General features: G+C 54.4%; 2 protein-coding genes across 6 annotated transcripts in view; one reads left to right on the forward strand and one right to left on the reverse strand.

Moving 5' to 3' along the window:
• Window positions 1-17: 17 nt before the first annotated feature.
• Window positions 18-7117, reverse strand: AIMP2 (aminoacyl tRNA synthetase complex interacting multifunctional protein 2). 5 transcript variants are annotated; one of them, XM_040990005.1, is made up of 5 exons: window positions 6858-7117; window positions 5386-5391; window positions 3645-3845; window positions 1796-2027; window positions 18-472 (listed from the first exon to the last, which is right to left on the reverse strand). In XM_040990005.1, exons 1-5 carry the CDS (start codon window positions 6990-6992, stop codon window positions 75-77), a joined length of 972 nt encoding a protein of 323 aa, XP_040845939.1. In that variant the 5' UTR covers window positions 6993-7117; the 3' UTR covers window positions 18-74. The 5 variants fall into 5 exon arrangements, with proteins under 5 accessions (XP_040845939.1, XP_040845938.1, XP_040845940.1 ...); XM_040990004.1 differs by lacking the exon at window positions 5386-5391 and adding an exon at window positions 5760-5762 and having other exon boundaries at window positions 3645-3848; XM_040990006.1 differs by lacking the exon at window positions 5386-5391 and having other exon boundaries at window positions 3645-3848; window positions 6978-7117.
• Window positions 7118-7329: 212 nt separating this feature from the next.
• PMS2 (PMS1 homolog 2, mismatch repair system component) overlaps window positions 7330-15115 on the forward strand; it is a 31261-nt gene continuing 23475 nt past the window's right edge. The window contains exons 1-5 of the mRNA XM_040989998.1: window positions 7330-7353; window positions 8521-8660; window positions 10017-10103; window positions 10642-10744; window positions 11820-12003. Coding sequence (XP_040845932.1) covers window positions 7331-7353; window positions 8521-8660; window positions 10017-10103; window positions 10642-10744; window positions 11820-12003 — 537 coding nt within the window. The 5' untranslated portion in view covers window position 7330. The remainder of the gene's footprint in view (window positions 7354-8520; window positions 8661-10016; window positions 10104-10641; window positions 10745-11819; window positions 12004-15115) is intronic.

Genomic DNA, 15115 nt, shown 5'->3' on the forward strand with positions numbered 1-15115 from the left:
ATGCTTGACACCTGATGGAGTGTTCGAATTCAAGTCCCTTTATTAATGGGCGTGAAAGCGCACCGGGTTAGCATCTAAGCCCTCGCTCCCTGAAGGAGCTTGAGGGCAGCGCTGAAGGGGGCCAGGTTGTCACAGGAGCTCAGCCATCTCTGCACGCTGGCCGGCGCTGCGCTGCAGCTGCCACTCTGCCGCAGCGCCGCCCACAGCACCACGTCGGCCACGCTGAGCTCACTGCCCACGAGCCACGGGCTCCTCGCCAGCGCGGAGTTCATGGCCCGGAAGACAGCCGCCCTCTCCTTGGGGCTGCCCTCGCTGAGCTGGAAAGTGGCGATGTCCACCCAGCTGTCTATGAGGGTTGAGTTGACAGCACTGTGCTTCTGGCCCAATAGGGACGAGAGGAAGCGGGCGATGTTGCCTTCTCCCTCGATGGGGCACATGGTCTGGACGCTGAACTTCATCTGAGTCTTCGGCACTGGAGGGAGAGAGAGCATGCATGTGGTGTCACATGGAGCAGTGCTGGGGGTGGGACTGGGCAGGCGTGGGCGGGGGAAGTCACGCACGAACTGGACAGAATGGTGGAAGAGGGTGCAAATATTGCACACACCAGGCAGGTAACCTAAGTTGGCTCTAGCAGTACCTGATGGTGTCTGCAAGCTAGAAAGGACCTCAGATGGAATTTGTGGCCCAGCCAACCCCTGCTGCTGAAGGACTGGATGCTAGGAGGCCATCATCAACTGCTCCCCTCCCGTGGGGCTGAGGGCAGGAAGGGATCTCTGGGTAAGGGACGGGAGCTCACTCCCCAGGAGAGGCCTGCGCCAGACGGAGGACGGCTGGAACCCTGCTGTTCTTCGAGGGCCCTGTGGAGACGCAGTGTCCCTGTCAGGTCAGGGCTTGAATGGGAGGCCTCACACCTGTGCTAGCCGCTGCGCCCTCCCTCTCTGTCTCCTTGGACAGGATGTCTTTGTGCAAGCTCAACACTCTCCCCGCCCAAGCCCAGGACCCTGGTCCTTCCCAGAGCCTCAGGACATGTTGACTATGTGGATTTGACTGGACAGCAAGCTGTGTGGCCTGCCTGCTGTAGAGGCCTATCCCCTCTTATGGAAACCACTGTGTATGTCTTGTCACACATACACAAGCTTTCTGCAGAAAGCTCATGAAACAAATACAGGTACATGAGGAGTTGGTGTTCGGCAAGTTGCTATGCGAGACCGGGTCCTATGCTGGGGTCCTGGTTACCCTGCTGCCGATCCAGCTTCCTGCTCAGGAGCACCTGGGATACAGCTGGTGATGTCTTAAGTCTTTAGGTTCCTGCCACCCATGGAAGAGACCCAGCTGGGTGTCAGAACTCCTGGTGTCCACTTGGTGCAGCCATAAGCCTTTGGGGACATGAACCAGCAGCAGATGGAAGAGCTCCGTCTTTCAAATCAAGTGAAAAAAGATGTTAACTTTGGTGCAAAACAGCTTTGAAGTTTTCAGATTTTATTTATTTGAAAGACTGACATCTTTGTCTGCCGGTCCATTTCCCCACGTGGCTGCAACAGCTGGGACTGGGCGAGGCTGAAGCCGGGAATTCTGTCCAGGTCTCTGACATGTGTGGCAGGAACTCAAGTGCTTGAGCCATCACCCCCTGCTTCCTGGGCACATCTGCAGAGAGCTGGGTTACAGGTCAAGCAGCCAGGACCCAAACCAGACACTGATCTGGAAGGTGGCCGTGTCGTGACACTGCACCTTGTGCGTGCGTGTCCCGTGAACTTGGGAGAGCCCACACGCATCTACCCCAGCTGTCTCCACTGACCATTCTTCCAAATCAGGGTAAAGCCCAGCTGATGTTCGTGGCGCGCCTGCTTCCTGGCCTGCTCTCCGAAGCACCTGAGGAGATTTTCCGGCACGTTCTTGACGGATGAGTGTGTGTGCACAGTGGACAGCACCTTGTAGTGGTCGCACAGCAGCCTGTGCAGCACCAGCAGGGAGAGCGGCGGCGAGGCAGGGTTTGCGTTGATCACGATGTCTTTCAGCGCCCCGTAGTCCTAGAAAGACCAGTGTAGCAGCTAACACATCAGATGCTAGCCTAAGAACTCGGCCCAGGGTACTTCAAGCAATGCTCAGCCCCCAAGAGGAAGGCACCAATGACCCCCCAACTTCTCGCCACGACCACCCGAGTCCCCGGGAGGCAGGAGTTCAGCTCCGTCAGAACAGGGATATGAATCGGCAACACTGTAATGAACTATTGTGGCAGCTAGTGGCTGTAACGGGTGACCACCTGACAAGACGCTCCCTGACGCTGTTCCAGATGCTTCCATGAGGAGCCCCTGGGAGGGGGGTGTGCTCCACAGGTACTTGGCAATGAGCTGGCAGGGTCTGGAACATGCGGCACTGGCCCGAGGGCCCAAACCTACAGGCCTCTTAGCAAAGGCAGCTGACTTCCACAACTTCACTTAGTGAACGTATCTCAGCACACAGCCAGGGCCTAGGCGCCGGCTCTGTCCACAGCCGGTCACTCCTGGCCAGTTCCTCCCTCCCCATGCCAGCTATGCTGAGTGCTTAGCCACGCCCGGGACACACTGCGTTATTTGATGCTGTTTACGAGGGATCAGGAGGCACCCTGAGCCCCCGTGTAACCTGAGGAGGCTTCCCAGCACCTTCGGCGCTGTGTCACACAGTGAGCAAGTGAAGGGCTGTGCCACTGACCCATGGGTGCTGGGGTTGCCACAACAACAGCCCTGGCTGAGATGGCCTATGCCGCTTCTACTGTTCAGTCTTGAGTAGTGCCAGCTGACTGCCGACTGCAGAGGAGGGGCCGTGGGGGATCCAGGGATTAACCCTACTCTATCTTAAAGTAGCTAGTACTTAGCAATATGAGATTTTCCTTGCGTTATCAGACTGCTGCACTAGTGAGCTGGACCAGTGAGTTGCTGGCATGTAGTCTGGCTGATGCAACTTGCTTTTACAAACTGAACTCAGTGAGAAGTATGAGACTGGCTCCCACGGGAGCCAGAGGACGGCTGGGCTTCTTGTGTCTGGTCAGCTGAGGCTCCAGGGTCATGTTCCTGGGAGAGTCGGGGTGGCTAGTAAGGTGAGGGTGAAAGCCACTGTTCCAGGGCTCTGGGCTGGAGCTACACGAGACACCAGTGCTCTGCAAGCCCCATATGTTCTAGAGAAGCATCGCTGCAGCACAGGCACCATCTCTGACACTACTGACTGCCTGGCACGCACGCACACATGTACCACATGGTGCCTGGCACATATGTGTTCTCACAATGTTACCTGGTGCACATGCACACATGTTCTCATACACACACTTCCTGGCACACATGGTGCCCAACACACACATGGTACCCGGCACATACGTGTTCTCACACACATGTTGCATGACATGCATGCGCACATGTTCTCATACACACACTTCCTGGCACACACACACACACACACACGTTCTCACTGCCTGGCATCCACGCACACATGTTCTCTCACACACATGCTGCCTGGCACTACACACATGTGTTAACACATATGGCCACTGCCTGGCACGCATGCACATGTGTTTGCAATACTGCCTGGCACACATGTGCACACTGCCTGGCATGCACACACACAGGTTCACACACACGTATACATGCATTCCTCGGTTTCCAAAGGGAGCTGACCTTTCCAAGCACCGAGCTGAGGTCCAGCGTGGTGGCCGTTAGGGCGGCAGGCTCGTCGGCCTGGATGATGTGGGTGACATCCATGTCTGCATCCGGGGTCTGGATCATCTTGGAGAGGCCGTCCACTGTGGCCTTCAGCTCATACAGACGCTTCAGGATGTCGTCCTGGCGGGACTCCAGAGCGTGCAGAGAAGGGTCGGACTCCTACACAACGAGACGCTGAGGTTCATCTGGGTCCCCGAGCCACAGGGCACCAAGCAGGGCAGGGAGCCGAGGGACTGCACTCCCCAAGGTGCAGTGGGTGCCAAGCAAGCCGACGGGAAAGGGGGCACCGAGGAGCTACAAACGAAGCGAGTTCACAGGGCATTTTCCAGGCAGCTCTGGTGCTCACTTCCAGGGCTGATGCACATGCCCTCGTGGGCAGGAACGGCCTACTGTGCTCCCAGGCTGGGAGTGCCCACCCCTGCCGCCTGCAGCAGTGTCTGCGGCTCCACATAGCAGAACAAGAAACCTCCAGGGAAAAGTCACGCAGCACAGCCTGCTCGTAGATCCACATGCTCTCAGCAGCGGCTGATCCAGTTTACGGTTGGGGATTACAGAGTGCAGCGGCCACCGCGGGTTTGTGAGGGAGTGGGGCTCAGGTGTAGCTGCTCCTGCTGCGTGCAGGTGGGCTCACTGTCTGCAGATCTCTTCCTTCCCAGGCTCGCTCACCTCCACACACTGACGGCTCTGTCTGCCAACTACTTCTGCCCAAGGCCGAACCGATTTTCCCCCGGCCCATTTCCAACTGGTTCACCTCACCAGCCATTCGAGTCCTTAAGATGTCAGCCAGAGCAATTGGAAAGAAACCCAAACCCTCAAAATCTTGCCACCATCTTCCCCCGCTCTAACTTCTTAGGATAGAAAGTTAAGTTGGGGGTGACAATTGTGGTGTAGTCAGGTTGAGCCCCAGTTTGGGGATGTTGCATCTGCTCTTGGAGGGCTTGGTTTAAAATCCCCCTACTTCACTTCTGATTCAGTTCCTTGCTGGTGGTCTGGGAAGCGGGAGCAGAGGGTGTGGTCAGCGCTTGGGCCCCTGCACCTGCCTGGGAAACCTGGAGGAAGTTCCCGACCTCAGACTGGCCCAGTCATCTCAGCCACTGTGTCCCCCTGGGGAGTCTCTCTGCCTTTCAAATAAAATGAATAAACCTGTAACGTGGCTTAGTAGCTTGTACAGTTTGGCCCCTGGCCACTGCACCCTTGCTCTGTGGCCCTAAACACACAGTCCCACGAGCTGGTCAACCACCACTCGGGTTTCTAACACCCTATCGCTGACTCCTCGCCCCCTTCTCTCATCAGTTCCTTAGCCACCCTCTTCTCAACGCTGGCCTGCTGGTCTGGTTCACGGTCTAACTGCAAGGAAAGGGAAGTTAGGTTCAGGTAGGTGGAACGAGGAAGAAGGGCTCAGGACTTCCAACTGGCAGGCGGTTGGCATGCAGGAGGTGTGACGGGGCCACTGCCATGTCGCAGCTGCCTGTTAATCCATTGTCGCCCGGAGTGGCAGTCCCTGTCCCTGTCCACCTGGGCTTGCGCGGGGCTGAAGGGGCACCCGCGAGATTCAGAACTCGGCGCTGGTCGTCATGTACAGAATGGACTGTGATCCACGCGCGTGACCGCGGCCCAGCGGAGTCCCACCCAGTTCAAGTGGTGCCCCAGTGTCCCAGGTCAGATTCACCCCTCGGTTCCTGTGCACTCTAGCCACTGCTTCCTTTGTCCAGACTAGACTGACCTGCTGGATGGCATGGAGCTGGCAGCCTTAAAGCTGGGAGCCAGGAGCTCCAGGTCAGGAGTGTTAACAGGCAGCTGGATCCCACATGCAGGGGCCCGGGGAATCAAGCTGACAGTCCAGCATGGGATGAGGGGGTGTCCGGAGGGGCCACTCCACCCTCTGTGCTGTGACCTGCCTTCATGCCACAAGTATTCGGAAGCTACTACTAGCCCTTCCATGGTCCTCATGCCCTTTTTTTTTAAATCCAATTTTCTGTACTGTTAGCACCTGCTGGAAGAGGGCTATGTGTTTTCTGAGTCCACAGGAAGTTAAACATAAACAGAAGTTTGGTCTCCGGTGTTGGGGACCTCCTTCTCGGGGCTCTGCTTGTGCTGCGCTGGCAGTGGTCACGGAGCCACAGAACTACACATGCTCTTGTTTCTCAGCCCCCGTGCTGACACGTTGGGCAGGTCACTCGGTTCCAAGCTAAGCTAACCTTCTCCCTTCCAAGCCGTAGGACAGCGAGTCATGAAGACCAAGCGAAGGAAAACAGAGCACTGAGCAGACGTTGCCCGCAGGCTGCTGTGGGAGCGGACAGGCCGGTTCTCCTGCGGAATCCCAGGATGTGTGGCTGCACTCTGCTAGCCACCAAAGACCCGGCCGGCCACGTGCATCAGAGCAGGGGACAGCTGCAGGAAGCTCTGCCAAGTTCACCCAAGCGTCAGGGCGGTCCTGTCTAAAGGGATGCCTGGGCATGTGACTACTCCGGCCAGCCGGCCTGCCCACCAGCTTCCTGCCTGTCGGGTCCAAACCCATCGCAGAGGAGAAACCGGTAGAACCACTTGGGAAAGCAAGGTGGTCAGTCAAGAGGGAGCCGGCAGCCCCATTGCCGCTGCTGGACATAAACACACACAATCCCAAGGATGGGTGGGTATATACAATAAATATCTAATATATAAATACACAGCCCCCAGCCCTGCCTGCATGTCAGAACACCCATGGCATTAACAGCCCAACATGGGGGCTCACACGGTGACCCTAGTCGGCAAGGGGTTAGTGGAGTGGGGTACGGTGAGGGAGTCTTGCGTGGACACCCGGACTTCTGCTAGGACAAGGGAGGAAACCCAGGCTGAAAAGGTCGCGAGGCGCGCCGTGCCAGGAAAGTCAGTCACGAGGGAGGGTGTGCCAGCCCAGAATGGCCCCTCAAGTGTGGGGTGTGTGTGTGTGTGTCGCTATTTGGTAACCAAAGCCCAAGCGGTCAGGAGCGAATAAAGGACAAAAAGGATGGACAGAGGCTCCCAACAGGGGAGGCGCAAGCCAGGCCGGGGCTTGGGGACCCTTGGGGACCGCAGGCCGAGGTCGCCGCTGCGCCTGCGCACTGGGCATGGGGGACCCCCCCCCCGGTTTTGGGGTCGCGTTGCCGGGCCGCGGCGCCTGCGCACCGGGCGTGGTCCGCACGCTCCTACCTGCACGTGGCCCACGTCGGGCGCGGGGCCGCCGGTCTTGGCGTGCACGTTGGGCAGCCGGTACATGCAGGTGGGAAGCTCCACACGGAGGGGAGCGCCGCCCCCGTGATAGGGCTTTACCTGGTACATGGGCATCGCGGGAGGCAAAGGAATGCAGGCGGCGGGTGAGGAGCAAGAGCGCCCCGACACCGTGCGAGGCCACGAGTGACGGACGGCGGCCACCGCCTAGCTGACGCCTGCAGCGGCGATCAGAGTCAAAAAAGAAAGAGAAAGGCAGTTTGTGGCCTCTGATTGGCCTGGCTCCCAGTGATGTCACGGAACCGACTTTGGACACAGCCAATCAGCACGAAGGCGCTGAGGGGGACGTTTGCTGCCCTCCCGGAAGAGGCGGGACGCAGCGGAGAGAGCAGCCAATGGACGGCCGGGAAGCGCGAGCCAGCCTGGGCTCCGGAGGCGGGGCGCCTTCCGCAGTCATGGAGCGAGCAGAAGGCTGCAGGTGAATTGGGGGACTCGGCGGGTGCCGCTCTTCTCTCGCGCTCTCCGCTTCTCTGAGGACCCTGGCGTTCCAGCGCCCGGGAGAACACGAGGGGAGGGATGGAGGGAGGAGCGCGGCCAGCGTGCAGTTCCCGGAGCTCCGGCGACCTGCTCGGCTTTGTGGGTTCAGGGCCGGAGCCCCGCCTCCGTCTCCTCGGGCCCGGGGTGCAATGGGCGGCTGGAGCTGGACGTGGGTCCCCTCTGAAGCGGACGCCGTCGCCCCGAGTTGGGATGTGGGAGTATGCGGTTGGCCATCTACACACGAGTTCCTCTCTCCTAGAACACATGTCGGGGTCCCCCTCTCGGTGGAGCGTGTTTTGGGGAGGGGGTGAGCTTCCAGGTCCTGGTCTGGGCTGAGCCCCGTGGGGGATTATTATTATTTCAGAAGCCGCGGCACCCCAATGTCCACCCTTTTGCGGGCAGGAGGGTGGGCGTCCCCAGGTTGCACAAGGGGGTGTGCCGGAAGTCGGGCTCTGCTCTGAAAGTGGCTAAACTAAAGGTGCACGTGAGGAAGGCTTGGGGCAAGGGGCAGGACCGGAGAGTGACAGCATGAGGCGGAGTGGGGGGGCCCCCTGACCCCCATTAGGAGGCAGCGCTGTAGGTCTCCAAGCTTGGCCTTGGCATTGCTGAGGTTTTCAGCATCGCTGGTGGAAGCCTGGAACTGGGTTGGCATGGGCAGAAGGATGCGGGAGGGGAGAACTGGGAGATTAAATCAGCTGTAAGAGGTGCGGTTCTATAGAATTTCCGTGGGGATCTCCAAGGGAGCAAAGACTACATGCCTGGGATTCTCCACTCCCAGGAGGTTTTTGGGAAGATAACCATTGTGTGTCCCACTTGAATTTTTGTTTTTCACTGATGCGAAACGATTGGCCTGTAGCTCAAGGGCTACAATACAGCTGTATACAATATATACAATACAGCTGTATAATTATTTTTAAGTTAAACGTTTTTTATGACTTGTAAAAAATGTTTTTATGACGTGCATTTGAAGCAGCTATCCCAAGGTATTTTTGGATAGGTGTTTAAGGATTATGTCAGCAGTGAGCTTACTCCCTGGCTAGGGTCCCATCAGGGGTGGGTACATGTAAATGAAAACGCATAACCGGATGCTCCCTGCTGGTTCCTCCAGCACAGAGCTTGCCAAGGCCATCCGACCCATTGACCGGAAGTCAGTCCACCAGATTTGCTCTGGGCAGGTGGTGCTGAGCCTCAGTACGGCCGTGAAGGAGCTGATAGAAAACAGCGTGGACGCAGGCGCCACCAACATCGGTGAGTTCCCAAGCTTTTTGCCTTAAGGCCTTGGGTGTACTGTTGGATTTCAAAAATGTGTATTCCTGTAATAAAAATCCTCGGTATATCTGTGAATTATTGCTTAAAAGTTAGAGCATGTGTGACATGCCTGGGTTTTCACCTTTAAAATAAAAACCTGAGACCTGGGTGATGGCTCAGTGGTTAAATCCTTACCTTGCAACTTCCGGGATCCCATGTGGGCATTGGTTCATGTCCCAGTTGCTCCACTTTCCATCCAGCTCCCTGCATGTGACCTGGGAAGGCAATGGAGGACGGCCCAAGGCCTTGGAACCTTGCACCTGTTTGGGAGACCCAGAAGAAGCTCCTGGCTTCAGATGAGCTCAGCTCGGGCCTCTCTGACCATTTGGGAAGTGAACCAGAAGATGAAAGATCTTTCTCTCCGTAAATCTGATCTGCCTGTCTAATAAAAAACAAATTTTAAAAATTATTCTAGGGCCTGGCGCGGTGGCGCAGTGGTTAAGTCCTCGCCTTGCACGCCCGGGATCCCATATGGGCGCCGGTTCTAATCCCGGCAGCCCCGCTTCCCATGCAGCTCCCTGCCTGTGGCCTGGGAAAGCAGTGGAGGACGGCCCAAAGCCTTGGGACCCTGCACCCGCGTGGGAGACCCGGAAGAGGCTCCTGGCTTCGGATTGGCTTCGGATCGGCATAGTATCGGCCGTTGTGGCTCACTTGGGGAGTGAATCATCGGACGGAAGATCTTCCTTTCTGTCTCTCCTCTCTGTGTATCCGCCTTTCCAATGAAAAAATAATAAAAATAAATCTAAAAAAAAAATTATTCTATCATTGAAGAATGAATGTGCAGGTGGGAGGCTCTTAGAGGTTTCAGGAAACAAAGAGGCCAGAGCTGAGCTGGTTGGAAGCCAGGAGCTTCCTCTGGGTCTCCCATGTGACTTTCAGGGGCACAAGGCCTTGGGCCATCCTCCACTGCCTTCCCAGGCCACAACCAGGGAGTTGGGTCAGAAGTGGAATAGCCTGGACTTGAAATTGGTGCCCATCTGGGATGTTAGTACTTGTAGGTAGAGGATTAACCTGATATGCCACTTTGCCTGTCCCCATCCTGTTTTCTGTAATGACTATTAAAATTATTCCTTTCAAAAGACAAATGACAAATCAAAAATGTATTCTTCAATCTGTGCTAGTAAGAAGGAAAAAAATAGCTTTTGTAAGAAATGAAAGACACAAAGTAACAGTAACACATATAAATAAAAGTATTCTTTCGAACTTTAATTTGAATTATGCATTATAAGTAGTGGCAGCATAATAGCCTTTTAACTTGGGACAACCATTAAAGTGTAAATATTTTGAATTTCTTAGAGCTAAGACTGAAAGACTACGGGGTGGAGCTCATTGAAGTTTCAGACAACGGATGTGGAGTGGAAGAAGAAAACTTCGAAGGCCTGAGTATGTGAGGTGTTTCTCATCTTACTGGTAACAGAATGGGGCCACAGGCCTCAAAATTGTGGGTCCTCTGTCTAGGAGAAAATTAAGCGGTATTCTGGGGTGGTAGTCGTGATGGGTGCAGTGGGTGCTGTCCACTGTGTCGCCTGAGACCGTGTTCTGGGGCTGGTCGTGATGGGTGCAGTGGGTGCTGTCCACTGTGTCGCCTGAGACCGTGTTCTGGGGGCTGGTCGTGATGGGTGCAGTGGGTGCTGTCCACTGTGTCGCCTGAGACCGTGTTCTGGGGGCTGGTCGTGATGGGTGCGGTGGCTGCTGTCCACTGTGTCACCCAAGACTGTGTTCTGGGGGCTGGTCGTGATGGGTGCGGTGGGTGCTGTCCACTGTGTCTCCCTAAGACTGTGTTCTGGGGGCTGGTCGTGATGGGTGCAGTGGGTACTGTCCACTGTGTCGCCCGAGACCGTGTTCTGGGGTGGCGGCTGCAGTGGGTGTTCCCTCGTCATGTCACCGGTGTCACCGGGCCCTCCTTCCTTCCCTCTTGCAGCCCTGAAGCACCACACTTCTAAGATTCAAGACTTCGCTGACCTCACACACGTCACGACTTTTGGCTTCCGGGGGGAAGCTCTGAGCTCGCTCTGCGCCCTGAGGTGATGCGATGCTTTCACCCATCAGCCCTTTGGCGGTCCTCCCTGAACTGCCCAGTCCTCCCTGAACTGCCCGGTCCTCCCTGAACTGCCTGAGCATCTCACAGTTGCTGTGCTATTGCCCACCCCCCCCCCTTTGTATGAATGCCTCACCTCCCAACTTTCAGTATTGCCCAAAGTAACATTTCTGAAATGCGAGGAGTAAACGAAGAGAAGTAAATGAATGAAATGAAACCAACAGTATAAAAAAATTTTGTTACCTTTGTCAAAACAGCAGTTACTCAATTTTAAAATAACATAGATAAGAAGCTGTAGATCCCATTGGTCTTAATCTCTATTCAACTTTTAGAAAAGGAAAAAATGGGGCCCGGCACGATGGCGCAGTGGTTAAGGTCCTCGCCTTGCACGCCCGGGATCCCATATGGGCGCCAGTTCTAATCCCGGCAGCCCCACTTCCCTTCCAGCTCCCTGCCTGTGGCCTGGGAAAGCAGTCGAGGACGGCCCAAGGCTTTGGCACCCTGCACCCGCGTGGGAGACCCGGAAGAGGCTCCTGGCTTCGGATCAGCATAGTATCGGCCCATTGCGCTCACTTGGGGAGTGAATCATCGGACGGAAGATCTTCCTCTCTGTCTCTCCTCTCTGTATATCCGCCTTTCCAATAAAAAAAAAATAAAACAAATCTTTAAAAAAGAAAAAAAAAGAAAAAATGTAACTAGCGAACTTAATTCTTAGCACAGATGCTTTATTTCTGTGATTATGTATTTGAATCATTGTGGGTTTTTTTTTTTAATCTCTTTTTAAGGTTTTGTTAGAACATCAACAAAACCAAGAAGCTTTTATTTTGGGCAAATACATAATTTTGCAATTCAGCCTAGAAAGTGAGATCCACATCCATATGAAAGCGTGTACCGCACTTTCTGTCTTTAGGTGCTTTGTGAAGGCTGCTGGCCCGTCCAAGCCCTGCGGATTGTCTCCGGGAGACATCCGCATCCATTTCAGAGGGGCTTGGGGAGACGAATGTCCGTGCCGGCATCGGTGCCCCCTAACTTAACACGCCCCGTCTGGTGTTCTCTTGCAGTGACGTGAGCATCTCTACCCGCCACTCGTCAGCGCAGGTTGGCACCCGCCTGGTATTCGACCGCAATGGCAAAATCCTCCAGAAAACCCCCTGTCCACGACCCCAAGGGACCACGGTCAGCGTGCAGCAGCTGTTCTATCCGTTGCCTGTGCGCCACAAGGAATTTCAGAGGAATATTAAGAAGGTGTGGTGAGTGACCTGTGTGGCGTGCGCGGTTCGCCGTGCTGTTGGCTCCGCCCTTCTAGTTTCTGCAGAGAGCGTCATCTTTATCATGAGTCACTGGTGGCAGGTCCGGTTTCTCAGGCGTGCGTGGGTGCCTTATAAGTAACTTTTCACTGGTTCACTTCCCGTGTGTCCAGGAGCCGGACACTCCGGACACTCCAAGGTTGGGCTCCTGTCCTGCTGCCTTCCAGGCTGGCCACTGGCAGGAAACTAGATTTGGCAGTGGACCTGCTGAGGCTTGAACCCCGGGCATCCCAGGGGTATCTTAAACCGCTGTACCAAGCGCCCATCCCTGTCTTCATTTTTCAAATATTTTATTTCTTTGGGTGAAAACAGAGTATTGCAATCTTTACGAATTTGAATGCAGTTAAAACAGCTGATGTTTGTTGACACTAATTATTGTGTCTAGAATGCCAATTACGGAATTGCCCGTGTTAAATGATTACGGATGTGTCCCAACAGTTGGCCTAAGTGCGGGTGGAGAGCTGGAGGGCTAGAGCACGCCCGCAGCCACTTGGACCTGCAGCCTTGTGTGGCTCGTGTGTCCTTTGTGCCTTGTGGAGTGTACATTTCTCATGCAAGTGTGTATCTGTTTTAGAATTCGACAAGTTACTTACACGCAACGGAAAACTTTAGTTGTAGAGCAATTTTACATGTAAAGTTTTAGTTTAGAATTGTGACAGTGTAGAAAATATTTATCTATTGGCATTTTATATAAAGTAAAAATGATCTTCTCAGAAAATTACTGGGAGGGGGTGGGAGCTGACGTTGTGGCCTAGCAGCTAAAGCCACCACCTGTGACATTGCGCATTCATATGGGTGCCTGGTTGATGTCCCGGCTGCCCTTTGTCTGGTCCAGCTCCCTGCTCATGGCCTGGGAAAAGCAGCAGCAGGAGATAGCCCTAGGAGGGACCTGTGAGGCACCAGGAGGAGACTGCTTGCTGCTGGCTCCCACCTGCTGTAGCACTGGCCACAGTGGCCTCTGGGGAGTGGACCAGCAGATGGAGCAGCTCTCTGGCTCTCCCTCTCTGTAGCTCTGACTGTCAGATAAATCCTAAAAAAGAAGAAGTTGCATTACTAAGAGTTAATTCCATATGTTTATAAGTGTTGGGAAATTTCTTGAGATAAGTAAATTAGTATAATGAAAGCAAGTAGTATAATATGCCCAGCATTCCAATTATCCATAAGCTGTATGCAACTGAATGTTGAAATTGTCTGCTCTCATTCTTACCCTACGTGAGTTCAGTTTCTGTTCTTTAACTGTGTAGGAAGTTGGTGGCAAAATGGCTCCAAGTTTACCTAGTGGGTTCCTGGGGACCGAAAAGGAATGGGGGCCAGGGGGGACAGTGCTCTCTTGGGCAACTGACAGACTTTATTCCCAGGGTTCCAGTTGACATAATTCAGCAAAGCAACAGTTCAAACATAGACAGCGGTTACAGTGACCAGGTTTGATGCTCAACTCACGCCACGTGTGTGCAAGTAGTGAGTTCCAGGAGAGCTGGCAAGATCAAAGCACCATTGGTGTGACAGGTAGATAAGAAGCACCTCTTTGATCCAGAATAATTGGATGTTCACCCTCCAATGACTCACTGGGGGCAAGAGTGCACGCTGGGTGAGAGGCCCTTCGCCTTTTCCTGGAGCCTCTTAACTGGATCCTACGGGCCTCTGCGGTCCCAGCCATCCTATTGGATGTATTCCGACAATGGCCTTAGAAGATAAGTTTATTATTTTTAAGTTTTGTTTTATTTAAATCTCCACTCCTCTGGTTCACTGCTTGGGTGTCTGCGCAGCACGAGCCAGAGTCACGCAGTGCAGCTGTCCTGCGTGGGCGGTTGGGGAATGCAGCCAGACGGGCCGACACCTGCTGCCTCGCAAGGTGTGTGTCAGCACTGCCAGCCCTGCCCCTGGTTCCTGCCCTCATAAGCTTATTTTGCTGTAGAAGAATTTGGAATTCAAATGTGTTAGGCTTTTTTTTTTTTAGCTTGGAAGAGAGAGTGAGGCATCTGTGTGCTGGCTAATTCTCCAGGTGGTCACGACAGCCAGGACTGAGCCAGGCCCAAATGAGGAGTGCCACCCTGGTTTCCTGTGTGGGTGGCGGGCACTCACTTACTTGAGCCGTGCCCTGCTGCTTCCCGACACGGTAGCTGGCAGCCAGGATTGGCAGTGCAATCGGCTCCACCTGAGGAGTCCTGAGAGTGGATTTTCTGTGATTTTTTTTTTTTTAAATTGTGAAGTCAGATATACAGAGAGGAGGAGAGATAGAGAGGAAGATCTTCCGTCCGATGATTCACTCCCCCAGCGGCCGCAATGCCAGAGCTGAAGCCAATCTGAAGCCAAGAGTTTCTTCCAGGTCTCCCACGCAGGTACAGATTCCCAAGGCTTTGGGCCGTCCTCAACGGCTTTCCCAGGCCACAAGCAGGGAGCTGGATGGGAAGTGGAGCCTCTGGGATTAGAACCAGCGTCCATATGGGATCCCGGCGCGTTCAAGCCGAGGACTTTAGCCACTAGGTTATCACGCCAGACCCGCTGTGAATTTTTTGAAAAGATTCCATATAGCTGAATTTCAGAACTATTTTGCATGATCAGTTCCACTTTGCACAAACATTTTGAAGTGCCTGCATGTGTATTCTTCAGTCTTTGTGTGTTTGGATTCTTCGAGACGGTGGTCGTGTGTGCATGTTGGATAGCTGACTGTGTATTGTAACCGTCGTCTTTGGAAGCTCACTCCGCCTGATTCAGCGCTGCAGCAGGGCGTGGATTGGCCTTTGTCGTGCGCTCCGTGCTCAAGGCGGTGTAGGTTCTTTCCGGCCTTCCGTAGGCGTAGCTGTGATAAAATGTCTTGGCATGACCCTGCTGGTCTATCTTCAAAGACGCATTGCTAGAGGTGGAATTACAAGATAAAGGGAATATGCTTTTTCTCCTTAATATTTATTTGAAAGGCATTGTTAGAGAGAAAGAGAGATCTTCCATTCTCTGGTTCACTCCTCAGACAGCTGCAACAGGCAGGGTTGGGTCAGACTGAAGCTAGGAGCTTCCTCCAGGTCTCCCATGCGGGTGCAGGGTCCCAAGGCTTT

This window comes from Ochotona curzoniae, unplaced genomic scaffold, assembly GCF_017591425.1.
Source record: "Ochotona curzoniae isolate NIBS_2020 unplaced genomic scaffold, NIBS_Ocur_1.0 contig_54, whole genome shotgun sequence".
NCBI classification, from domain to species: domain Eukaryota; kingdom Metazoa; phylum Chordata; class Mammalia; order Lagomorpha; family Ochotonidae; genus Ochotona; species Ochotona curzoniae.